Here is a 27,116-nt window from a genome sequence, read left to right as displayed (position 1 = left end):
GAGTGAGGGAGGGGTTGGATCTGAAGACCCCAGCATGCAGGAGCAGTAGCTGTGTGTGTTTTGCTGCTGGTTCAGAGCTGGACCCCAGTAAGCCTAAACCTTTGGGAAAAGGACCTCACCAAACAAATTAACATCCATACCTGTATTTTTTCTTATTTGATGTGCACTTTCAAAGCTGCCATACTGTGACTGTTGGCTTCTCCCACCAAAGAAACTCCCTTTGGCCAAGTCAGCAACTCAGTGGAGAGCTTCTTTGTACATTAAGTCCTTTTCATTGGTTTCAAAGTTAAACATATGAATAAGAGTTATTCTGAGTTGGGTTAAGGGGCAGTTGAATCTAAGGAACTGACTGTTTTGAGCACAGGCAGCATCAGGACTATCTTGGCTGTTTCTGTGGTGTCTAGAATTGGACAAGTCCTGTCACTGGTGGTGGGACCTTGTGTTGAACTTGTGAGCTCGATGGACCTTCAGGGAAGGGAAGAGGCTTGAGTTCCTGCTTTTTGTAAAGACTTCCATATGACTATAGCAAAGGCACGAATGCGATAAGACTGTGCTGGGCAGTTCTTGAACTCAGTTACTGTTTGTTTGAGCATAAGATCTGAATTTATTCTTCATCTAACATAATCACTTCCCTGCGTATCATACAGTTCTGCTGTGGTGAAATTGCTCTATGGCTTTTACAGTTGAATACACGTGTTGCTAGAGACTTACTCATCAGAGAGCCTATATATATATATATATATATTTTTTTTTTTTTTTTTTTTTGCAATTTCTGTTAGGAATTTCTCCTTGTTTCAAGTACTTAGAAGGTGGGAAATAATTTCTTTTACATTTAATGAATACCAATTTTTCCCCCTATAATAGTTTCAGCAGGAGTGTGTGGATTTGTCCTGTGATACAAATCTTTAATTAAGCCTTTGGCTTAACTTTATTTTCTAAGAGCGCGAAAGTTATACGCTCTGACAGGTGCTTGCATGGTTTGTCAATATTTAAGAATACCAAGCATGGAAAAGTTAAAAAAAAAATAAAAGATTAGAACCATAGGTCTGTCTGGGACTTGTGTTTCATATAACCAACAATAATCAAACTCTCATGCATAAAGAAAAATCCTACTACCAATACAAACTGGACGCTGAAAGGCATTTTGCTTACTACTGGTGCATGTTATGTAGCAAATTTCATACGTCTTTCTTGAATGTGCCAAAAACATCAGAGTCCAAATCATTTAGCTGGATTCTACTTAAAAGGCAATGATCCAGTACAGTATGATTCTTGTAACTGAGTCATTTTTGTGGTCTCTCTGGGTGTTATTAAATTTAATGTCAGAATAGTGGAAAAGACGTCTGAAAGCCATTTAATATTGTCACTGGAAAGAAGTTAGATTATGCTCAATTTCTGACATTAATGTGCTACTTAAGATAATTTATCATATTGTGGTATTAAAAAAGACATCCTTTTTACAGTGCTTGCTGTGTAGCATTCTAATTTACTATTTTTCTTTAGCATGGTAGGAAGCCTTTTTCATGCAAAATTTTTTTCTTTCTTTTTTTCCTTCTCTTTTTTTTTTTTCCCTCGCATTCTATTCAGCTCATTCTTTATAATACTGCATCACTTACAGCAGCAGCTTTAAGTGCTTGTCTATTCCAAGGATCCTGTCAATTTTTTTATGTTAGAATGACAGAATCCTCCTATGTGAGACAATTGAAGTGTAGCATTTAAAGAGAACCTGAATTGTCAGACATGTTTCTTGGACAGGTATATACATACTGGTCTCCATTTATGTGTTTTAGACATTTACTTTCATTTATGCTTTACCAAGCCATAGCTAAGGTACTGCTAATATAATTTACTCATCATTCAGGGTTTTCTTAAGTGTGCTGTATGTCCCATTCAATGGTTCTTAGACAGTTTGATGATGGATAACAAATAGGTACTTAATTTTGTCATCTTTATTGCTGCTTGTTTCCTAATGACTAGAGTTATTTCTGATATAAATCATGTATCATGCTAAGTACTTTTCTATCCGTGTATGTAGTCCCATATCATCCAAGGTATGTGCATCCCTGCTGAAATACCTTGAATCGCTTAAACAAAGATGTGGAAAAGTGAGATAAAAATTCACAATTTCTTCTACTTTGTTTTCACATTTAAAAATGAAATAGTTTTCTTCATGTCTCCTGAGAGTAGAGAATCAATTCTTTTTTAATAGAGTACAATACAGAAGTGATTTTTTAAGGTTCTCCCAGGGGAGCTAGATGGTCTATGCTAGCATGGCTATTTTGCATATAAATTTGCCATCCATTGATAGTGGCAGTATATGAAAGGCCTGTAAGAACTATCCACAGTAAACCAATTTAGCAAGGGTTATATATCTGTCAGTTACAATTAAATCCATGAAAAATATTGGCTCTGAACTAGGACTTTTGTAATTTGATTTACACTGTAGTTGAAAAATAAGTGATTTCATTGGAAAATGGTTTTTATTCAACTGAATGTGAATTCTTTATAATTTTTTGCCAGGAAATCTTAATTCAGAATGGTGGATGTCTAAACATAGTTATTTAATTAACCTCCTGTTATACACCATTTTGTGAACATTGGACAAAATTAACTTCCTGGCTGCATGATGCCTGTCAAGGATATGTATTTCAGGGAATATTTAGTGTCCATTCAAATTTGGTATAATGACATTTATTGCTAAGGACCAAATTGCTTGTTCATTTAGGGATTATGATACTGCTGTAATGTAGAATATGAGCAGCATTTTTAGAATGCCAGCATGTTCCCAAAATATAGACAGATAAAGTCAGAGTTTATTTTAATAAAAAAGGCTTGAGCGTATCTATTTTAAGATTTTACATGCTTTTAAATTTATTATTTCTATTTTTTTCCTTCTCATTCTGTCTAATTTGAAACTTGATAACTATATACTCATCAAATTCCAATAGAACATCACTGTAAACACAGGAACACTGGACATCCATAGATTTCAAGGGAGATACCATAAGATACAGTTATGTCTGTCCTAACATACTTGGCTGGGTCAGGGTCTTAATTTCCTCAGCATTCAAAATGCCATGGAGTCTAGTCGTTACTTAGTGAATTAGTGGAGTCTTTTCTGTCTACATGTCTGTCCCAAATTAAACCACAGAGTATCTGGCACCCTTCACTCCACTGAAAGGTGCATGACCAACTCTCTGAGGTAATATAATTTTTTTTATTCATTGTCCAAAACGTGTAGTAGAGATCCGAGATAGTCTTAGGAACAGAATCCAAATCATGTGTTTCTTTAAGTGTGAGGCTGTCCTTCCCCGTCTGGTCTCAGAGTTGATAGCCCTTCTATCTCTTGATTACAGGGTAGTAATCAATGTGAACCTGGCTGTCTCAGTCTCTTGGCTGTTTGTGTCTGAAATTGTGTAGGATTGTGTCATTCTCTCTGTTATCTATCATGGCTCTTTTCTCTACAAAGTCAGCCTTGGATGTTTTTCTTCTGGGATGATGCGTGCCTCGCTGGTCTTGGAGAAGTTCCGTGCTCATTGATGTGTGGCTTTGCTGTAGCTCCCTTCAGTTCAGCATATCCAAAATATGTGGGCTGTATTAGACAAAACTGCTAGCTTGCCTCTGGCCATCAGTCTCACATTCATGTCAGAGAGTTGCTTTGAAATTTGGGTTTTGCAGCTTTCCGGTCTGTCTCTTATTTTTCCAAACCTGCTTTCTGACACTGACATATGCTTGATGTTTGCACTATCTTGACCAGTGCTGCTACCAGCTGATTATCTTGGTTGCTGTGATTCGCTTGTCCGGTTTTCAGCTCTAGCTGGCTCAGTATTCAGAGGGGGGTCTGGAAATCATAAGTTCGCACAAAGGGGACACACGGGGATGGTACTCTTGGAGGAGGTCACAGCATGGGAAGAGTGACTGCCATGAGATGATGGGGCAGAAGGTCTCTCCTTGTGACCCTTGGGGTGTAAAATGGGGTAGGAGGAGTGGGCTATAAGATGAGAAAGGGGAAGCACCAGACAGGATGTATATATCTTAGTTTCAGAGGGGTTTCATTGTTTAGGTCAGAATTGTTAAATATGCATCTATATTTGATTTTCATAAGGGTCTGAGATGTCAAGGCCTGGAGTTTTGGCTCAGGGCTTCAATAAATTACAGGTATTTGAGTGTACTATATGGTTCAGTGGTTATCTAGTGGTCTCATCAGATGTTTCTGTATGGGGTTTAGCCCATTAAAAAAAAAATATATATATACACACATATATATATATCTATCTATATATATACACACACACACACACACACACATATATATATATATATATACACACACACACACACACATATATATATATCTCCTTGATTGCTATCAATTTCTCTCCCATCCTTGCCATTGAAGGTTAAAATTGTGCTGGGTGAGTGGTCCTCTGACCTTATGCCACCTATTTCTGGGTCTGTTCAAAATTACGTACTCATTTATTTCCTTTTAAAATTCTTTATATTTTAATAGCATGTTCAGGATGTATCAGCCATCTTCTTTTCCCAAACACTTTTGAATTTCATAGGGTTTCCTTCAGCAGTTTTGCTGACCTCAGCAGCTGAATGTTAACCCCCAGTGTACAAAACCCACCAGATTAGAGTTGGCTAATTAATGAGATACTTCAGTGGTTTGCATGATTTAGGATGTCTTCAGGCACTGAGAAAAATATTAATAATGTACAAGTATTGTGATGGTTGTGTTTATTTTCATTTGCAGAAGTTGAACAAATATATTCTCTCTTTCTAGCAACATCCTCGTTAAAATATCCTTGATAATGATAAAGTTCCATTCATAATTCTTTTCCTTATTTTGCATCTTTCTGTGACATTGAAGAAGAAATACAAAAAAGAGGAGAAAAAATGAAGTTCCTAAAAATGCCCAGTTCTAGCAGTAAGGGTCACCCCATCACAGGATGGATTTGCCATCTTAGATCTCCTAAAGGGGTCTAGAAATGGTCAGGGCACAGACACCCTGAGCCTAAGATGACTTTTCTGGAATTTTACCATATTTGTATTGTCTTGTCTTTTTTGTGTTCTTTCTCATGCCATTCCTTCCCCCTTGCCATTCCTTTTAGCTCTTTTCTGTCTTGTTCTCCATTTCTTCATTCATTCTCCCTATTCCTTATCTTGTGTCTTCTTTGCTTTGTGCAAGTGTTCCCAGTAGCTGGCACCGCTGCAGTTTGAGCTGAGCCCAAGAAACTGGCTGTATTGTTGAATAACTACCCACACGGGGTGTGATCCAGAGTAGGCCTGAAACTGATGTTTTAAAATCCTTAAATGGTTTGGGTTGGAAGGGACCTTCAAAGCTCATCCAGTCCAACCCCTACCATGAGCAGGGACATCTTCACCCAGATCAGGTTGCTCAGAGCCCTGTCCAGCCTGGCCTTGGATGCTCCAGGGATGGGGCATCCACCACCTCTCTGAGCAACGTGGATCATTGTTTCACCACCCTTATTGTAAAAAAATTCTTCCTTATATCTATCCTGGATCCACCCCCTTCTATTTTCAAACTGCTACCCCTTGTCCTATGGCAACAGGCCCCGCTCAAAAATCTGTCCCCATCTTTCTTATAAGCCCCTTTTAAGTACTGAGAGGTCACAATACGGTCTCCCTGGAGCCTTCTCTTCTCCTGACTGAACAACCCCAACTCTCGGCCTGTTATTGCACTTGGTTCTAGTCCTTCATTTTCATCAGCAAATAAAAGCATTAGAGTGCAATGCAGGTATCGCTGCTATGCTCCCCGGTTATAGGCCAAATTTACTTTTAAATTTGTAGGTTGCCATGTTTTCTTGAATTCTTCCCTCACTGCAAGCCCTTGTATGTGGATGATTTCCTGTACTGCATGTTGCTGTCTCTACAGGTGAACGTGACTTTTGTATGAGAACTAGATAAAGAGACCCAGGAGAAGATGCGGTTAAGTTGATCGTCAAGGCAGGAACCACGCTTGCTCTATAGTATCCTGCTTTTTCTGCAGTACTTATCCCAGAAGAGTACTGGGATGAACTGCAGAGCTGAGAATATAAAGCTATCGCTTAAGATTTGTCCTGAAACACAGCAGGGCAAGAAGTGTGAGAAGAATAAATAATGTAACACCAAACCTTTCTTTTATGTACTTAGAAGCATGTACGTGCACTCGGGATCTGACTGCACTTAGTTTTTGCTGTTGTGAAGGGATATGTTTGAGTAATCTTTGTGCTTGTTGGTACTTTCATGAGCATTTCTACTTCATTTTCAAATGAAGTTGAAGTCTGGCTCAGCAGCATGAATGAGTGCAACACATTATAACCCTACAATTTCTTGTAGGCATCACTTACAGACAGATTTAGTGGGAAGAGAAACTGAATTTGAAATCAGTATTTTTGTGTTCTGCCAATCAGCTTTTATACATGAAACACTGAAAGAGGAACTCACTTGAGCTGCTTTTCTCCCCCTCCTCCCATTTGTCTTGAAAGCTCACTTCCACTGTAAAAGTGAAGATGACCCTTGAGGCCCGTTAAGTTTGGGATCTGATCCATTATGGGAAGCTGTTTTAGTATCTTTCTACTTCAGAGAGGTGGTTTCAAAAAGCTGATCTCACACACAAGGTTTTTCTGGGGGTGAAGCCATCTTTGTGTTATGGGGAGCAATGCTCCGATGGAGGTAACTTGCTGTTTAGGTCAGGGGCAAACCAATTTTCCCTTATCCGAGCTCTGGCTGCTATAATCTAAAAATAGGTGGAAGAGATAGCAGAAAGGACTGTTTAGAGAAGTGCTTTGAAAACAGCATATATTTTAAAATTCGTTTTAATCAAGTGACCCCCTGAAGTGGGCATTTGTATAATTTGTATTTATATATATATATATATATATATATATATATATATATATATTAGGTGTGTGGTGGTGTGTTTTTTTTTTTTCCCCTGAGGGTACGTATTTTACTGAGCACCTTGGTAGCGTGTCAAGGTTGAGCTAGCAGGCTAATACACAAAGCTGGCTTCATGGAGCTTTTATGGGAAAACAGCCTTGAGTGTGCCGCCTCTGATGCACTTTGCTTTTAAAGCAGCTGTTTCATTTATTCTAAGGTTTACTTATTTTCTGGGACTGTATTTTCATATTCATATCACTGTGAAAAGGGGAAATAAAAGAAAGTGTTGAAATCAGGGGACTGCTTGTGTCAGTGGAAGAATTTGCTGCTACCTTTGGTGGAGCCTCCTGCAGTATTTACTGGAGGGATCGGTTGTTTCTTATGCTCTTTGGAAAAAATGTTGAGGAAAAGCTTTCATAGCCTCTTTATGGAAAATATTTTCTGTGAGGGTGCTTGAGGAACTGTGCAGAGATGCCTGTGTGCAGCTTAGCCCCTGTAGAAAGGAGGAACTGTAAATATGAAACAGTTTAGGACGCCAAGGAGATCTTGATGTTCCCAACTGTCCCCAGGTGATAAAGCAGGGAGAGTTCAGCAGGGTGCTTCCTCTGCACCCGCCGGTCTGCTGTGGATCGTCCTGGCTTGGACACCACATTTCACTTGCACCCACTGGGTGCAGGTGTGTATGCCATCACCTTGTCCCTGAATTTCCCATGTTGTGCTTTGTTGGAGTAGTGTTTCATCTTTGGTTCTGCCTTTTACATTATTTCTCTGGATACGGGAGTGATGGCGAGATGCCAACTGCAAAGCACATTTTTTTTCAAAAACAAAAAAAAGTGTGTCAGTGTAGTGAGTGCATACCATGTTAATGAATTATGTTCTCAGAACATAGTAAAGAGGAGTCAAATTGTCCTGGCACATTTAAGGTTAAATTGGCGACAATAAGTTACTGAAAAGGAGGATCATTCTTTATCAGAGATGCATGCTTTCCAATTCAGCTTCCCCATGCAACATCCAGCTCAGGGCTGGTGGAGGACTTGACTCATGCACAAGCATCTGCCTGCTCTGTGTTTGGAGAGTTCACCTGCCAGATTTGCAGCAGAGGGTTTGCTATCTGTCACTTCTTCCAAATCAGATACAAGTGCTGTAAAACTAGTGGGTGTTTTGTGGGTCAGTAGTTGCATTGCAGAAGATGAAGCTCCTCATAGGTGCTCTGGGTAGAAATCGTTCTGGCTCTGCTGGCTGTGGTACGTTACAGCCGTGGAGGCTCTTCACCCAGTGATACTACATGGTTAACATCGGTGGTGTGAAAATTGTCTGGTAGTTGAATAAGGAGATAACAGTCTAGTTCAGCTTGTTATTGAAACATTTCATATTGGCCACGGAAAGTCACTCTGGCTGAGCACAGCTTTTCTCTTAAGCTTGATCTTCCGGGCAGTGCAGAATTGAAGATCAGCAAAGTGATTCACTGTGCCTGTAATTATCATTTACTTCACTGCAAGCTGTATAAAACATGCTGGTTCTGACCTGGGGGCATTTAATAAGGATAAATGGTCGTAAGTGAGTGTGAGGCGATATTTCAGTTTCACAAAGTAAGAGTGTGATTTCCAGGAAGCTTAAAAGAAGCAAGTGTGCAACCTCTGCTGAACTTCCATGAGACCCTGTCACTTGGATCCTATAAGCTGCTTTGGAAATCACAGCCAACATGTCTGAGTTCTCTAAAAATGCTGTCTTAAACACCATGTGTAGGAAATTGGCATTTGCAATGCTGCAATAGAAATCTACTTTTCTTTTCAAGCTTTTTGACCTTTTAATGCTTTTTTCCTTTTCTTCCCTTCTTTGAGACTTCAATTAAATCTGCAACTAAGCATCGAAGAGCCTAGCAATGACAGCATAAAGACATCTGCCTGGGAAAGCTATAAGAGAAGCACCTTTGTATTAGGAGAATGTGAACCAGGAATTGAAAGTTTCTAGATTTAGTTCAGTTTGAATGCACTAGGCAGCTGTTTGAGGCTTGCATTATTCAGACTGATTTTCAGCGTGGATTGCTTTGTGCTTTCAGTCATGTTAAGTGCTTGAAAGATAGGAGACTAAGAGTTTCCCTTTCTTTAGGCATAGTATTGAATCTAGAGTGCGTTATACCTGCAGATCAGCTGTGTATAATTTGAAATGGTAAAATTGGAACAGAGTCAACTGAAGGGACAAAGTATACCTTTAAAAGCTGGTTCAGTGCAGACCCCAGGGTGGAAACCAGGCTGGAAAATCTCGCTCTGGTTTTGTCCCACGGTTGTACTGACACACCTAAATATTACAAATGAGCATGTCATGGGAGGGAGAATGGGTTCGGGAGGAATGCTTTGCATGTGTTTATCTGTAGCTGACAACTCAAGTTATCACTTTCTTCTGAATTCTTGCAGGTGAAAGTGATGGTAAGGATTTGTCCCTCTCAAGGAGCACATGAAACGTCTGAATCCATGTCCTTCTTAAAGGTAGACCCACGAAAAAAGCAAATCACATTTTATGATCCAGCGGCAAGTGGGCCTTCCAACGCAGGTCACAGGAGAGGAGTTGTTGCTGTCCCAAAGATGTTTGCCTTTGATGCAGTTTTTCCCCAGGATGCTTCACAGGTACTGGAGTCACTTGCGTAAACCTCCTGAGTCTTCTCATGGCCACTGAGTTTGATTGCCTTAAGTGTTCTTTCTGTTTCTGGGGAATTTCATTTGAATGAGTTGCCTTAATGCCTGGGAAAAAAACTTGGTAATTACTAGGCAAGTGGGTAAATTCTTACATAGATGTAAAATTAAGGAGTAATAGCTGGGGAGATGAATTTGCTGACTAAATTGTATTCCTGCATTTTCTCTTGTTAGAGAAAGACACACAGCCAATTTGAAATTCACTTTTCCATCCGGTTAGGTTTTAACCTATTTGATGTCACTGAAATAAAGTCCTTCCCCACTGCTTTCAATGGGAAATGAACATGTGCTTAACATTAAACTAAATGCTGTTGTTAGGAGAAGAGATACAGCTAACCCTGTGGGATTGCCATACTGAAACACTTACAGAGGTTTTATGTTTTCCTTGCCTTTTCCAGTTTATTTTATACTGTGCTTTTAACTGGCTATTTTATTGTGATGGTTTTGCTGCTGGTGGTGGTGCATGTCTTTATTTTGGCCCGCAAAAGGCTGTATTTGTACAGCAGCAGCCGTGGACCTGAAATCTGATATGCAGGCAGCATGGCAGGTATTTGAGAGGATTGAGGGCTGCAGTAAATTTGGTGAAATTGTACTCATGGACACCTGAAAATTCCTTCTGGGAAAAAATCTTTGGTTCAGAAAAAAATCTTAGAACAGCTTTAAAAAGAAGACCAAATTCAGAAGCATATGAAGAACTACTTCAAGTTTGAACTGCTGAAAAAAAAATAGGGTGAAAGTACACCACAAAACATCCAAGGTGAAAATGATACGTTAATGTTGAGAAAACTTGACAAAATCTAGTTCAGAATCTTACCCTCAGATATTCTGTTAGGGTTTTGTTTATTTTTTTGGGTCCCAAAGTAGACATACAAAAATATTTATGAGGTCCAAGTTCTAGCCAAACTCTAAAGATGCAGAATAACCTCCCACGCACATCAGTACCTAGAGCTATGGTAATGACATCAGGAGGCTGTTTTTTTGTGCAGAAGCGTAGCAGTAATCTCAGCATTAGTCCGGAACGGGAGGTGTCTTTCTCTTACTTGTGTTGCCAGCCCTACTGCAAGGTGGCCAGTCACATCCTGCTTCTCTGCTGGTTTTGTCACCAGTCCTTCAGGTGGTTGACCCCTGGTTTGTGCTGGGCTTGCTCAGGTCCTTGTGGTGGGCCTGTTGAGTGGCTTGTTTGTGGTGTTCCTGGGTGACGTTGGCCAGCGCAGCCACTTCTGTTGCTCGAGGCAATCTTGCTGCCATGCACCTGCAGACAGAGCCTTTCATTTCACTGCAGTTACATATTTACACCAACCCTCTCCCCTGGGCCCCAGTTGCTGTACTTAATAGATGATCTTATTGTATACTTGAAACCTTCACTGACGTGGATAAACTGGTTCTAGTACACTCAAATATTTTAGCAAGTTCTCTTTATTGATGATGTTTTTTCCCGTGGAAGAGAAAGATGTGATACAATGAAGTATTATTCAGGGATCTTAATGCATTTTCTCCTGTATAAATGTCTTTTTAATTCCTGTGAGCACTCTTGAGTAGCTTAATTTCAGTGGAGTTGCTACTATTGCTGAATAGCCTTGGCTAAGCTATTATACCAGCAGGAAGCCTGGTTGGATAGCATTCAGTTTGCTACATTAGTCATAGAATCAATATTCCAAGAGAATTGGTTTAATAGAACTGAAAACTATTTTAGGCTGTAGTAGCATATTTTATTATTTTTTAAGATAGCATAGTTTCTAAAATAGTAGGACTGGTGCCATAAAAATGGGGAGAATATTGCACCTCAAAAATATTGAGTCATTCATTTCATTACAGAAGAACAGTGAAAACCATAGCAGTATATGCTCTTTTACTTATTTATCTCAAATCTTTCTTTCAGGCTGAGGTATGCTCTGGAACAGTAGCAGAAGTAATCCAGTCTGTTGTGAATGGTGCAGATGGTTGCATATTTTGCTTTGGTCATGTCAAGCTTGGTGAGCTCCCAAATTCGTTACAGTTAATTACTATGTCAGTCTGGTAATTACATGCTGTCAGCTCCTGGAACAATAAACCTGGAGTATATGAATAGATTAGAATTTCTTTTTAATTAGTTTTGCAAACTTATCATGGTTTATTTCTACACTGGGCTTGTAAGTTTTAATTTGAAAAGGTAAAATGTAACATCAGATTAGCTTATTCAAGAACAAGTTTATATAGGTGCATTGTGATGAAAATCAAAAGATCAGAGATGCTTTTAACATTAATTTGCTGTGGGTCTGAGTTACAAAAATGGAAAACTAATTGAATAAATAGTAACAGATTAATGATTAAATACTTGCATTTTTGTATCTTTCCCATTTTCTGTGCAGCACATGGCATTGAATATAATGTACAGTGGTGATATGAAAAGTCTTGTACAAGAAAGGTGAATTAAATTCATGTTTGTCTTTTTATTCTAGGAAAATCTTTTACCATGATTGGGAAGGATAGCTCCACACAAAGCCTTGGTATCATCCCCTGTGCAATTTCTTGGCTCTTCAAATTAATCAATGAACGTAAAGAAAAAACTGGGACTCGTTTCTCTATTAGAGTATCTGCTGTGGAGATCAGTGGCAAAGATGAAAACCTTAAGGATTTGTTAGCTGAAGTAGCCACTGGCAGCCTTCAGGATGGCCAGTCTCCCGGGGTTTATCTGAGAGAAGATCCAATATGCGGAACCCAGGTATAATGGATATCACAACATAGATTTTTCTGAGCCTGACTTCCTTCTGCTTTTTATTTCCTTTTATCTGGCAACAATTATGACAACTTTTGAGACAATAAAAAAAAATTATTGCTTTTAATTTATAAGCTGTTTTCCCATGGTGTACATATTTGTTTCTTTTAGTGCCCTAGATATTTAGTCAATTCAGCAGAAAAATAATAAAAAAGAACGCCCCTGTGCTAATTAGTCATTTTCTTGTTTATATTCAAGCTTCAAAACCAAAGTGAGCTAAGGGCCCCCACAGCAGAGAAAGCTGCCTTTTTCCTTGATGCTGCAATTGCTGCCAGAAGTACCAGCAAACCTGAATGCGAGGAAGAAGACAGGAGGAATTCACATATGCTTTTTACTCTTCACATATACCAGTATCGCATGGAGAAGAGTGGCAAAGGAGGAAGTATGAATCTTCTTACTGTATTGTTTATTTTTAAATGATGTGGGTTTTGGGTTAGTTTAAACGATAATTTGCAATAAACTTAAAAAGAAAAAAAATGAAGTGAACCCTCAAGCCAGCCAAGTCACCTTTAGCTTTGGTAGTTGTGGCTAATATCTCATTTCCTTACTATTAATATTTAATTTGGTCATTATCTCGTGCTGTATTCTTTTTTTTTCCTCACTTAAATACATTTTGAATACCAAGTTTGGCTTGAGCCCATGCAAGAACATGACATACAACTATTTCCCCCCTTTTTGTTTCAGTGTCTGGAGGACGCAGCCGTTTGCATCTCATTGATCTGGGGAGCTGCGAAAAAGTGCTGAGCAAGAGCCGAGATGCAGGAGGTTCTCTGTGTCTGTCTCTCTCTGCCCTGGGCAATGTAATTTTGGCCTTAATTAATGGTGCTAAGCATGTGCCATATAAGTAAGTGAATTATTGTCTGCATTATCTTACATTTGTGGTTGGTGTTACTTTAGCAATGAATTGCATCAACAATTTGCTCTTTACCTAAAATGAAGTTGAAGTTCTGTCAGAGAGGGATCTGTCTTCTTAACTTAAGGTCACTTGTATATTACAGATACATGTATCCATTTATCTACCTGTCTATATGTGTGTATATACACACACACAACTTTTAAAATGTCACATAGTAACAGGAAATTCCTAATTACAGGAGCAAAAATTGTATGGATATTGATAGATATTCAGTTTGGGTGAAATGTTGGGGAGGGTTAAATTGTTGAAAAAAGCAGGGGAAAATGGCCAAAATTTTTTTTTCTTCTATTTCTTCTTTGCTTCCCGAGTTTGGAATTCAGAGCAGTCTCAACCAGCTCGACATTAGTAAACAACTATGTCAGAATTTCATAGGATTTTCTTTCCCTTTTCCAAATTCAAAAATTGCATTGAAATTTCAGAAAATACTGGAGAGCTTATCAAGTGTGATCATGAAAGGTTGTTATTTTTCCTCGCCTTTTTGAATGATACATCTTTTCAATTAAAAAAAAAAGACCACCATGTGGTTTAGTGGAGGTGAACATTTAGGTGTGGTCTTTTGCAGAGTGTATTTGACAATAAAATGTCAAACACACCTGTGGGAAGCCCAACCTAAAGAAGACAGCCACATTGTAAACACCCTTACCAGAACTTGGCTTTCAGTCCTTAAATTTAATTGCTGCTTGTCTTTATGTGTTATAACTTTGTGCCTTCATTATCAGTCGTGTCATTTCACATATTTATCTACTGCTGCATTTCAAACAGGTGTTCTTTCTTTCTGTATTAGGCAGAAAGATATTTTCCTCAGGCTAGTTGCTAGGTTTGTGGATGAGAGTAGAGGATGAATGGGTTAGAATAGGGAAGGGCAGATCTTCAGCTGTGTCACCTGCCACTGTTTGGTGAGCAGGGATATGACAGTACTTCCCACATGTTGGGCCAGCTCAGGGGGGCAATAGGAAGCTGCCTTCAGGGAACTCTGGGGATAGATGTCTTGGGGACCAAAGGATGACAAAATGTCACTTGCCTTGTCAGGTTTTCTGTCCAGGAAAGCCTTCACAGAGAAATGCTGCTTCCCATTTGCTATTTCAGAGTAGAGCACAGCAGGCAGAATGGAAAGTAGATTAGTTCAGGTGGCACTGATAATGTACTTCTGATATCAAAATTGTTTGCATAGAGCTCACAGAGCTTAGCTATCCAGGTACTAAGTCTGCACAGGTAAAAATACAGCACTCCTGAGCTTTCGGGGTAATATGAGCTAAACCTGACATAACTAAAGTAGTTATCAGTTATTTTACAGTTGTCTAAGTAAAAAATAAAATGACATACCATAATGCAACTACACATGTAGATAAATAATCAATTTGGTACTATCTTTGTGTATGTACATCTCGAAACATTTCAAGTGTGGTCAAATAATATGAGCATATTTCTTATCTACATGTACCATACATGCATATATCCTATGAGAGAGAAAGCACAGCTTGTGATGTAAAAATCTGCAAACCAGGATTGTGATATTTTTAAGCCATCTCAGCATTCTCATTTTTAACACAGGGACAACAAGTTGACAATGCTGTTGAGGGAATCACTTGGGAACATCAACTGCAGAACTACTATGATTGCACATATTTCTGACTCCCCAGCCAATTATGCAGAAACTCTCACCACCATTCAGCTTGCATCGCGAATCCACCGAATGAGAAAGAAGAAATCCAAGGTTGGTTCACAAACAAGCAGCAATTAATTCATTTGAAAATGAGTTTTCCTAACCTCTCAGTGGGGGAGCATGGGATTTCTCTGCGGTAAGAAGTAATACGAAATGCATGAAAGCTCAGGAGAGGAACTGACAAATGACTTGGCACTGAGCCATCATCCCACACCCAATCCTTAATCCTGAAATTCCCTTCTTTTTGTTCCAAACATGTATTCTTTCTTTGCTTATATATGGAACTATCTCAAAAGCTCCTATTAATTAAAAACCAATAAGGAAGGAACAGAAAACTGTTGAGGAGAATGACAATACATAATATTTAATGGGAATTATCTGAAAAGGTGTGATTGTTATGTTACTCTTTATACAGTAAAATCTATGTAGCATGACCTTGTTATTTTAATTCACACTCTAACATTTTTCCACCAGATGTAATTGTGATAGTATACACAAAGCACAGAGTATATAGCAAACCTGACCTTTTAGTCAATTATATGAGCACACATATATACACACTTATATATCAATTAGTATTTATATATTTTCTCTTACTGATAATTTGCAGTATGCCTCCAGCTCATCTGGAGGAGAGAGTTCATGTGAAGAAGGGCATGTCCGAAGACCGCCCCATCTGCGACCATTCCACCCGCGAACTGTTGCCCTTGATCCTGACCTTCCCGTCCTGAGTATATCTAGTGATCCTGATTATTCCTCCAGTAGTGAACAGTCTTGTGATACTGTCATCTATGTTGGTCCCAATGGTGCAGCTTTGTCTGACAGGGAATTGACAGATAATGAAGGTCCTCCAGAGTTTGTTCCCATCATCCCATCCCTAAACAAGAAGAGAAATAAAGACAATTCCGCTGTTGGTAGGAGTTCTGACAAGGACCATTTTAAATGCAACACTTTTGCTGAACTGCAAGAAAGGTTAGAGTGCATTGATGGAAGTGAGGAACCTATCAAATTTGCCTGTGGAGAAATGTCTGTTGTGTCCAATTGTAGTCCAGTCCCTGGAGGTACAGAAAATTCACAGTCTAAGCTGGTAAAGGATAAAATATCTTCACCTTCTGGAGGACTTAAGAAACCAGTTCCACAAGAAACTGCGTCTCCCAAAAAAGGACATAACCTTCCTTTCCAGGCTGTTGCTCCAAGGGGTGGCAATGGCAATTGTCACGAAAAGAGCACACCTCAATTGAAAACAGAGCATTCCAAGCCACAGAGCAGAGCTGACAACAAAATAATAGACTCAATACTGGAGGGAGGGAGAGAGACAATCATCGATTCCCTGCAGTCCTCGAGGTGTAGCCCTTCAAGAAATCCAGAGCAGAATAAAGCCCCGGCTGAATGTGGCATTAAGGAAAAGCCCTCGTATGCAAAGAGACCCTTGCCAAGCCCAGCACCTCCACCTCTGCAGCAGAAAGAGCAAGTACCAAGCTCCAAAGCTGAGAATTTGGAGCTGGACAATAGCAGTGGAGTTCGAACTCCTCCCGTGGGAATGAGCAAGCAGATAGGAAATGAACCTGAGCAAAACCCCATAGGAAGCACATTCCTGGTTGGTAGCAACCCCCAGAATCAGTCAGGTGCTATAGAGGTACACAGCTTCAGGTCAGCGTTCAGAGGGAAGTGTTTTGATCGGGATATACTAACCACCACGGTGACTTTGCAGCAGCCTGTTGAGCTGAATGGAGAGGATGAGCTTGTTTTCACTGTGGTGGAAGAACTATCCATTAGTGGGATTATGGATAATGGAAGACCTTCCAGTATCATTAGCTTTAACAGTGACTGCTCCCTTCAGGCTCTTGCATCGGGTTCAAGGCCGGTTAGTATTATCAGCAGCATAAATGATGAGTTTGATGCTTATACCTCACAGGAGACTTCTACTGGTGTAAATATTGATATTGTTGTGCCCTTTGCTAAGGATCCCTTTACCAGCAGCAGACGTTCCTCCATCAGTTCGTGGCTTAGTGAAGTCAGCATCTGTACAATCGAAAGTGATGGAGCCCAGTCCAGTGACAGTTTTGTCGCACAGTCGTCTTACAGCTGTAATAAGTCCGAGGAACCCTTCAATGTGGATTCATCTCATTTATCCATCCCCCTGAAAAGCACTCTAAACGACAGTGGATTTTGCTTCTCTGAACTGGAGAGTGAGAGCTTGAGTTCCAGCAAGCTGTCCTCAGGCATCAGCAAAAACCCTCAAGTCTCTGAAACTACCAAAGCGTCTCAGATAAAAAGTGCTTTTTGTGTCACTGATCAGCCAGTAAAAATAAAATTTACTAATTCTCATGATATGCCTGTGATAGAAACAATACATTCTAGTCTTCCTAGGAAAACAAAAACTACCTCGTCTCCAATCCATAATAATACTGTCCTCAGTTATAAAGAGCTGCAGAATACACATGGTATATTTGAAGATCCGTGGCTGTTGCGCACCGATTATCAGTTGGAAGCAAAACCTGTGGACTCACTGCTGTGTCAAAAATCTCATGCATTTGGTACTGAGAAGCAGCCAGGAAAGGCTGCCGAGTATTTTGGCGCAGCACCAGGGCCAACAAAATCGCAGACTATGCTCGCCTGTTCGCAGAGGGTTGTGGATGGTTGCGAAATGGTCTGCAAATCCTCCAGTGGAGCTGCAAAGAAGTCAGAAGTTGCAATGAAGATGCCCCAGCTGAAGAGAGGAGCCACCACTCTGGGAGTGATGCCAGTGTCACATGCCAACAGTACTTTGTCAGAGGCCGTGACCCGAGGGAATTCGGATGTTCCTTTGGCCACTGGCAGCTTAAAATCATCGCTGGGAAAGAAGAGTGCTCCGCAGAAGACACCTATGTTGTCCAGGCCAGGTGGGCCAACACCTCCAACGCCTCCTGTACGCAAATCGAGCCTGGAGCAGAAACCTGTTGGTCTGGGCAATGGTGGGGGAAAAGCCTCTGGCCTGGACTTTGCCAGAGCTGCTGTGCCAAAGGCTGAAGACGATGCAGATTTGCGGCTGAAAGCAGGGTCTTACTTCAGCGACAGTGCCAGCAGCAAAATGAGCCTGAAGGGAGATCACTCTTTGCCCAAGATGACGTCCAGCCTAAAGGCGAAGGTGTCGAAGAGTGAAGCCGTGCACCGTTACGGGAGTCACATGTCACTGGAGAGGTGTGACAGCCTGACGTCGGTTGGATGCAAAACAAGTATGGTGAGGGAGAATGGGAGCACCAGCAACAGCCGGGCAGGACGCTCCGTCCCCAGGCTGGGGGTCCCCCCTGTTGCCTCTGGTATGGGTTTACCACCACCCTTTACTGCCCCTGTGCCTGGTAAAAACAGCCAGGCAAAACCCACAGCGAACCAGAAGGTGCAATCGAACGGGAATAAAAACCGGTGCCTCTCTGCCAGCGGGTCAAAGTCTCTCAGTTCATCTGTGAAGTCCCTGGCGCAGCCCGCAGGGAAGGGCTCTGGCATGGCCGCCGGTGGGAAGATGGCCCCGCGCTCTGTGCAGCCTGTCAGCAGCAAACCTGGCCGAGGGACCATCATGGGGACCAAGCAGGCCATGAGGGCGGCCAACAGCCGCGTGAACGAGCTGGTGTCGGGTGGCTCTGCCAAGGCGGGCCACTTCCGAGGCTCCACCGACTCTGACAGCGGCAACGACAGCGGCATTAACCTCAGCGATGAGAAGTCGCAGATCCCGGTGCTGCCATCTCCATACAGCAAGATAACGGCACCCCGGCGGCCTCAGCGGTACAGCAGTGGGCACGGCAGTGACAACAGCAGTGTCCTAAGCGGGGAGCTGCCACCAGCCATGGGGAGGACGGCTCTGTTTTACCACAGCGGGGGTAGCAGTGGCTACGAGAGCATGATTCGGGACAGTGAGGCCACGGGCAGTGCCTCTTCAGCACATGACTCCATGAGTGAAAGCGGGATGTCATCGCCAGGACGGATGAGGAGCCTTAAGTCTCCCAAGAAACGATCGACAGGTAAGGAGCAAAGGGGAAGGTGACCAGGTGTCCACTGCCGTGTCCCTGGGGATGGGGGCGGGTTTCATGGCATCTATTGACAGGGAGGGGAGGTTTGGGGGAAACTCAAAGCATGGGGCGGTGGACTGCCTGCATGCACTTGTGTGTGCATGCATATCACTGTGACAGCAGCTACCTGTCATTTATTTCACTTCAAAGCTCCAGGTGTGACACAGGTGCTGAGGCGGAGAGGGCAGGGGAGGCGCTGGGCACCCCGGGGCGCCGGCAGCCTCCTTGCGAGGGAGGAGGCAGCAGGTGGCTGCTGGCAGATGGGGGGACGTTCCTTCCTCCTTCAGCAGGGTTGGCAGTGAGTGTGGCACCAGGGTGGCCCAAAATAGGAGGGTGTTACGGGTGGATTGGGAAGAATGAGGATGCTAGATGGTTGCTGATGAGTTTTTTGTGAGGATCAAGTGAGTGTCGGGGAAGACTGGTGGTGAGGGGAGGAGGAGCTCTGCTGCCAGGTGTCTGTGAAGGAATTTCAGTAAGATGGGCTGGGAATATATTTTGGAAACAAGGGAATAGGCCTAGGGGGGAGAAGAGTGTTTGTGAATTAATGAGGATTGCTGAATGTGCCTTGGATCACCCAAGGTAAGGCTTAGGGGTAGAGCAGTAGGGTGCGTACATAACATGCAGCAGCTCTTACATTAATGCTACCTGCTAATTGCAAAATTATTGTATTGTGCTGTAATAGTGTTTTTATAAAGAAATTTTAGAGTGTACATGTGGATACCACAGGCAATAGAAAACTGACTGGGGGAGTTGCTCAGAAGAGGTGGCTCCGGCTCACGTGCTGTGCAAGGCAGGTGCATCGACTACACCGTGCGAAGGTGGGCGCACGAGAGCCAGGTCCCTTTCCTGCTCTCCAGTGCCTTTCCATATGGCTTTCGCAGGTGGTGCTCATCTAAATGCCGCTAGTTGTAGCCAGCTCAAAAACGGGCTCGTATGACTCCCGTTACATTATTAATTTTTAGTGATCTAGGTTGGAGTCTTGTAGTGTCGTAAAGAATCAGTGGCAGTTAGTGCTGTGTAGCTAATGACCAACAGCCTCATTCAGCAACCCAAGTAGGTGTACTGACTGTTGGAAATATAGTAGCAACTTAATATCAGCAACGCACTGAATCTAAGGTTTTGGTTGGAAAGCAGTAGTTATTGCAGTCCCTGTAGACACCCATGATGCTCAATTCTGTCAGTAAAACCAAATGAGTTAAACTGATGTAGATCTCATGGTGCTTTCTGGTCAAAGAAACGGAGTTGCTTCAGCAGGTGATAAATAATTTTGGGAAGTCAGTGCAATGTTTACTGCAATTCTCTTTCCATAGCATATCAACCTCTTAAACCTTTCCTACAAATCAATATTAACAGCTATATAAGTTGGACATGTATTGAGAAGGCATTACCCACTGATGGATTTGTATTTGGTTTTGCCCCAGGAAATGCTTATAAGGTCTTTAAAAATGATGAACTATTTCTTTTTCCAATTGAAATTGCTTTATATCAGTAAATTATGTCGTACTTTTTTGGAGTGCTGTAGACTTTGAGACAATAATGTGTTTTATACATGAAATGAGGTTTCCTAGGAAGGTAATGAAATATTGCTTACAATGAATGTTTGGTTCAGACCTGTTATGGCCTAAAATATATTGTAATATTTACAAAGTGTTAGAGATTCTTGGAGTAGCCTGTGTTGCTCCAAACTATGTTGGAGTCATGCAGTCTCTGGATTTAGGGACAGATGCTACTTCCATACTTGTCACTGGAAACCTTGTCCCCTTATCCTTTAACTTCATCTTTGGAGAGATGACGTTGACCCTGGCTGATACAGTGGAAGGATATGAAGTCTGTCTGCTTAGTATATGTGTTTGACTATGTCTGCTTGTTGTCCTCTTCAGAGGGATCCTGCTGTCACCAAGGTGGTTACAGAACCAGAGTTAGAGTGGGTGATTTCAGCAGGCAGGACTACAGTCGTGATTCAGGCTAACTGAATTGTGGTTGTGAGAATGATGAATAGGTGGTGTAGAAGTTGAATCAAGTCTTCCTCTTTCCAAAATATTCCCATTGTGATTATTCTTTTTACTTATAAATTAGCAAGGATGCAATTAAGAATTAGAGAAGTTTTTCTTAAGAATATGTAGAGCAGGTAACTCTTCAGACATCTATTAAGATATGTTGCTCTTGGTATTTGCTGGGATTTTGTCTCCATTTCATGTTGAAGTTTGTGATGAGGTTTACGTGATGGAGTTTATGTGACAGTGTTTACCTGACAGCACTTAAGTCTTCTGTAGAGGTCTTAGCTCAGAAGTTATTTTGGCAGCACTGACCTCTGAGCAGCACTGTCTCTTCTGTTCGATGTGCTCATTTTTGTAAGGAGACCAGAAGAAATAAGACTCCTTACCTCTGAATTGGTTTTCAATAAGAGAAGGAAGTTAGGCACTAAATTTATTGCCACCAGTCGCCCAAAAACTGCTTATACTTAATGCTATCATGTGACATTTAAGCTTGTTTCTGGTGGCCTTCAGCCCTCCTGTTTACTAGGGATTAGACTGCAGCCTTGTTAATATTGCTTCACCATCTCTATGGATATACTCATCCTTGACACACATAGTGTAAAGCTCAGCCTTTTAGAGAATGAAGAGAGACTTACAATTAAAAAAAAAAAAAAAATGCTGGACACCAAAGTGCCTACTGTTGTATACAAAATTACCAGCATTTTTGAAGGACTGAGGTCAGTCTCTGATTCATGAAACTTGAGCCCTAGCAGGTGCATCAAGGTGGCAGTATGGTGATGTTTGTAAATTGAGAATTGGTGAGTTTTGTCATGCTCTGAGCTGCTAAGTGTTGGTGCACGTGGGTGGTGATAGGCTTTGACATTAGAGGTGGCTCAAGTTTCAGCTTGGTTGGTTGTTGACTTCTGAATGCTTCCAAATCCCACAGGCATTGAGAACTGCTGGTATTTAGCACCTTGTGGTGGGCTGGCCCTAGCTGGATGCCAGGTGCCCACCAAAGCTCCCCGAGCACTCCTCCTCCCCAGCTGGACTGGCGAGAGAAAATATAACAAAAGCCTCATGGGTTAAGATAAGGGCAGGAAGAGATCACTCACCAATTACCATAACGGGAGAAACAGACTCAACTTGAGGAAGATTAGTTTAATTTATTACAAATCAAATAGAGCAGGGTCATGAGAAATAAAGCCAAATCTTAAAAAGCTTCCCCCCATCCCTCCCTTCTTCCCAGGTTCAACGTCACTCCCAATTTCTCTACCTCCTCCCTCAGAGCAGCACAGGAGGACAGGGCATGGGGGCTGGGGTCAGTTCACACACGTTGTCTGTGATGCTTCTTCCTCCTCACTCTCTTCCCCTGTGCCAGCGTGAGATCCCTCCCACAGGAGACAGTTCTCCACAGTCTTCTTCAGTGTGAATCCATCCCATGGGCTGCAGTTCTTTACAAACTGCTATGGCATGGGTCCCTTGCATGGGGTGCAGTCCTTCAGGAACAGACTGCTCCAGTGTGGGTCCCCACATGGGATCCTTCCAGAAAATCTGCTCCAGCCTGGGCCACAGGTCCTGCCAGGAGCCTGCTCCAGTGTGGGCTTCCCATGGGGTCACAGTCTCCTTTGGGCATCCAGCTGCACCAGTGTGGTATCCACCATGGTCTGCAGGGGAATCTCTGCTCCAGCACCTGGAGCATCTCCTCCCCGTCTCCTTCACTGACCTTGGTGTCTGCAGAGTCTTCTCTCACATATTCTAACTCCTCTCTTTTGGTTTCAGTTGCTGTTGTGCAACAACTTTTTCTCCTTCTTAAATATGTTACCACAGAGGTGCTACCACTGTTGCTGGTGGCTTGGCCTTGGCCAGTGTCAGGTCTGTCTTGGAGCTGTCTGGTGTTGGCTCTATCAGACATGGGGGAAGCTTCTAGCAGCTTCTCACAGAAGCCACCCCGTAGCCCTGCTGCTACCCAAACCTGGCCATGCAGACCCAATACATACCTTAAAGCACTGGTAGTAGTTCTGAAAGGAACTGTTTGCTCTTTGCAAAGAGCTAATATGATGATGTGTAGCCCTGCTTCACTTTAACTGGAGGAGCAGGAGATTTCCACATTTGTCTGCTGTTATCAGTATTGGTTTGAAATTACTCATTGACACTGCAAGGTAATGAATACCACTGTAGCCCACCAAAGAAAAATTAACTCAGGTTTTTGAGCATTTTTGCAAGGAGGGAATAAAGAATTGATGCTCAGACATCTGCTTTCACAGAATCACAGGGAGAACTGCTGTTTCTCCCATCCGTGAACCAAGCGGAACATACTTTGTTAAGGAAGTAACTCAGTTAGCAGCCTGAGGGTATTTTACTAAAAGGAAAAGATCAAGAAAAGCATTTCTTCCTAAGTATCCTGAGAACTTAGGTTTTTCATTCATTGCAGTACATTCTGCAGTCTGATAGTCTCCTAGAGTCTGAGGAGCACTTCTGTTTTGTATTTTAGGTCTCCAGCGTCGTAGACTGATTCCTGCTCCATTACCTGATGCTGCCTCCCTAGGAAGAAAACCCAGCGTCACTGGCCAATGGGTTGATCTGCCACCTTTGCCGGGCACTTTAAAAGAGCCATTTGAAATTAAAGTTTATGAGATAGATGATGTGGAACGATTACAGCGACACAGACAAGAGGAAACTGAGGTCAGCACATATTTTAAAGCATTTGTAGACAACTTAAATTACAGTATACCCGCAGAATCCTTGCTTGAATGCTGGAATGGTGTTCAGAAAATTGATTGCAATTAAAGCACTGTAATTATTAATTTTACAATTCATATGTTGGTGTCCCCTTAACACAGAAAATGAAAGTGATTACTGTCTAAAATTAATTGTGTCTAACATGACTGATGGTATAAATGGAAGTTACCAATGAATACATTATAAGAAGACTTTAGAATCTTAGTCTGGCTGATGAAACCTTAGTCTCCTTCAACTGCAGGGTCATTAACTCTTCATGTAAATGACAGAATTCTATTAAATCAGGAATGCACTGAGTTTAATTTACTTGTAATTGGAAAACACTTCAGCTAATTCTGTTTTGGAGACCAGAATTCTATATTCCTGATGCCTTTTTCCCATTTCTTTCATAATAGCCTTTCCCGGATGTTGAAAAGGTAGGAGTGCTTTTAAGATTTTAGGATTAAATATAACTCTCACCGTACTGTTAGGTTGTGCTTATCATTTGCATTGCTAGAAAAAAAAGTCCTCTACAAACAGTAGTAATTTCAGAATGTATTAGAGATGTTTGCTAATTCAGACAAGTGCAACAAATGCTCGAGTGATGTAGCATGCTGTTCCTCTTGTTTAGAATCCATTAATGTAAACTTCAAATAAAAAAACCCTAAAAAACCCCCAAACCAACCAACCCCACAACCAAACAAAGCAACCCACCTGCTAACTCTAAGAAGTAAAGAGCTGGGAGCAATTTGTGTCAAACTGTCGGAGGCCAGCTCATAACAGGGAAATTAATGAAATGGTCTTTCTGTGTTTTAAAAGGGTCTGATGTATTTCCATACTAAGCTGAAGATACTAGAAAGGCGCCAGCAGCGAATCAGAGAAGTGAAGGCAAAGCATGATTTTTTGAAGGAAGAGTTAGAAGAGACAAAGTGCAGGTTGATGATGGATCCAAAAAAGTGGAAGGAAGACTGTAAGTACTTTGCAAAACTAGCAGTATGATCAGCATGTAACAAATTTTCAGCATGTGAGCAGTCCCACTGAAAAAATGAAGCACTTGCTAACATATTTTGCTGAATTGAGACCTGAAATACTCTGACTCCATTTTTATTTCTGTTGTATGGGATTTGTTCAGTGCTGAGTAATACCAGAAATTAACACCCCCACACCAAACCAACCGGACAAGAACAGCAAAACAATGTGGAGTCTCACAGTGGTGCTTGTTAATGTTAAAAATTTATATAACCTTTTATTATCTTTCCAAAGAAAGAAAAAAATGTTTCCTTATTCATATTATAGCTGGGAAACGGAGGCCTGAGATTTGTTCACAGACTGAGTGCTGTGCTTAACCGGGGCCTCAAGGTAGAGTTTTGCATCTACTGAATAAAATGAAAAAGATTTCTTAATTCAAGAGGAATAAAATTGTACTGTACGTTATTAAGAATATTTTTACAGTGAGGGTGGTGAAACACTCATCCAGGTTGCCGAGAGAGGTGAGGGATGCCCCATCCCTGGAGACATTCCAGGCCAGGCTGGATGGGGCTCTGAGCAACCTGATCTGGGTGAAGATGTCCCTGCTCATTGCAGGGGAGTTGGACTGGATGGGCTTTGAAGGTCTCTTCCAACCCAAACTATTCTATGATTGTTGGCTCCTTTGTAATAGAATAATTGCTTGCTATGGGCTGTTTCTCTTACTCAGTAATTTTTTGTCTGACAGTTGAAGTGGATCCTGATCTTGATAAGGAGTCACAGGAGTACCTGGAGGCACTGGAACAAGTCACAGAGGAACTGGAACAGTGTGTTAATCTTTGCAAGTCACATATCATGATAGTGACGTGTTTCGATATTGGAATAACAGATGCACAAGATGGAGCGAGGGAAGTGGAGGTTTGAAGAGTGGTTTTTCAAGGGACTGGAGGAAGTGAAGCTGGATCGTCCGATATGAAGTAAAGAGATTAAGTAGCTAGGAAGTGAAGGAAGGAAGGTGAAGCCTAAAAAGCAACAATGAATGTTTTAAGAGAAAGAAAAAGCTGAGGGTTGGGAACGTTCATAAATCATTTGGTGCCTCAATGTGACCTGGACTGTACAAAGATAAAAGTAGGATCAAATGTTGCTTCTACCAGAGGGAAGCAAAGAAATTTAGTACAAACCAAGATGTTAATTAACAAACAAACATACATACAATGGAAGTGCCTTTAAAGTTCATTTGATTTTCATTTTTGTATTTGGTGCTAGAATTAAAGCCAGCAAACCTAAGCAGACCACAAAATGTATTCCTACAAAATATTTTATACTGTATAGTGTATTTATGACTATATGTAAAGAAACAAACAACATTGTAGCAAAAGCAATAAGTAAATTATGTTTTCATACCTGAACTTGCCTTCTTGTTTCATAGAAAAGCTGTTTTATGTAGCAGAATTAAAATTGTATTATAATTGTTTTCTTGGTTAGGGGTCAAGATATTTTTATGAACATTTATCTATTGAAAAGGTGTATTATGGCATTTTGAGATGATTGCTTTACCTTCAGGTTTTGTATTATTACTTTTTCAGATCAAAAGAAATGTTTGTTTTCCATTTTATATATACATATATAGATATATATTAACTGCTTAACTACTTCCTTGGTTACTAACCTCACTTATCACAGATCTGGTCTTTTTGGAGTCATAAATCTAACGTGAGGAAGTCTACAAAGGGCACTGTGGTTTGTTTTGGTTTTCTTTTTTCCTCTCTGACTGCAGGAACTGAGAATTATGTTTATTACCAAAACCATAAAACAAACAAAAAAAAAAAGGAACAAAAGGTTTTTGTAAATGTTAAGTTAGGTCCATATTTTTATATAGTTTTGACTATAAATATAGCATTTGCATTTTGAACTTTTAAGACAAATAGTATATCTTTTTACAGTTTTTCTAAGGAAGGCAAACCCTCAGGATCAAGTTTATACATGCTGCATGAGATTTGTGCTTTTTTGAAGGAGGCCACTTAAGTGTGGAAACTATTGATAAATTGTTGCCAAACAAATACTTTTGAAAAGGTTTAATAGTGTATGTAATACCACATTTCATAATGAATCATATTTTCTAATCATCTTCCTTTTTATGGTTTTTTCAAATCCTTTGTAGAAATATGTATTATAACAGCTTGCTTCAGTTTTTATCTGTGAATAAAAGATACATCTATTGTTACGATTGCTTCTTGCTATGTACATGATTTTAATGTTCAGAAGAGAGAGGATGGCCTGTGGTGTACTGCGTTAGATGCCATATTATGTTATCTCTTTGCCCAAGAGAGAGAACTGGGAACAGAATTTGGGCATTAGTGATTGTAAACCAATTGAGAAAGAGAAACAAAACACTGAAGTGTGAAATAAATAGCAGTGATAATACTTATATCATCTTAGCACTTCAGAGTTTACAGAACAAAGACCTGCAGCTCACACACTTGTTTTCCCTGATGAGACAAAGC

General features: G+C 41.1%; 1 protein-coding gene across 7 annotated transcripts in view; it reads left to right on the top strand.

Annotated features, from left to right (window-relative positions):
* KIF26A (kinesin family member 26A) overlaps positions 1–26,836 on the top strand; it is a 115,577-nt gene extending 88,741 nt beyond the window's left edge. For 4 of the 7 annotated variants that reach the window (XM_065063337.1, XM_065063338.1, XM_065063340.1 and 1 more), the window contains 11 exons: positions 9,300–9,509; positions 11,455–11,548; positions 12,014–12,276; positions 12,529–12,712; positions 13,015–13,174; positions 14,798–14,960; positions 15,520–18,904; positions 23,420–23,610; positions 24,063–24,083; positions 24,466–24,616; positions 25,361–26,836. In XM_065063337.1, the coding sequence (XP_064919409.1) occupies positions 9,300–9,509; positions 11,455–11,548; positions 12,014–12,276; positions 12,529–12,712; positions 13,015–13,174; positions 14,798–14,960; positions 15,520–18,904; positions 23,420–23,610; positions 24,063–24,083; positions 24,466–24,616; positions 25,361–25,536 (4,998 nt within the window). In that variant the 3' untranslated portion in view covers positions 25,537–26,836. The remainder of the gene's footprint in view (positions 1–9,299; positions 9,510–11,454; positions 11,549–12,013; positions 12,277–12,528; positions 12,713–13,014; positions 13,175–14,797; positions 14,961–15,519; positions 18,905–23,419; positions 23,611–24,062; positions 24,084–24,465; positions 24,617–25,360) is intronic. The other 3 variants (XM_065063339.1, XM_065063341.1, XM_021292435.2) reach the window with 1 other exon arrangement.
* The last annotated feature ends 280 nt before the right edge of the window (positions 26,837–27,116 follow it).

The sequence above is a fragment of the Columba livia genome, chromosome 5 (genome assembly GCF_036013475.1).
Source record: "Columba livia isolate bColLiv1 breed racing homer chromosome 5, bColLiv1.pat.W.v2, whole genome shotgun sequence".
Lineage (NCBI taxonomy): Eukaryota > Metazoa > Chordata > Aves > Columbiformes > Columbidae > Columba > Columba livia.
This window is presented reverse-complemented; position numbering and strand designations above follow the sequence as displayed.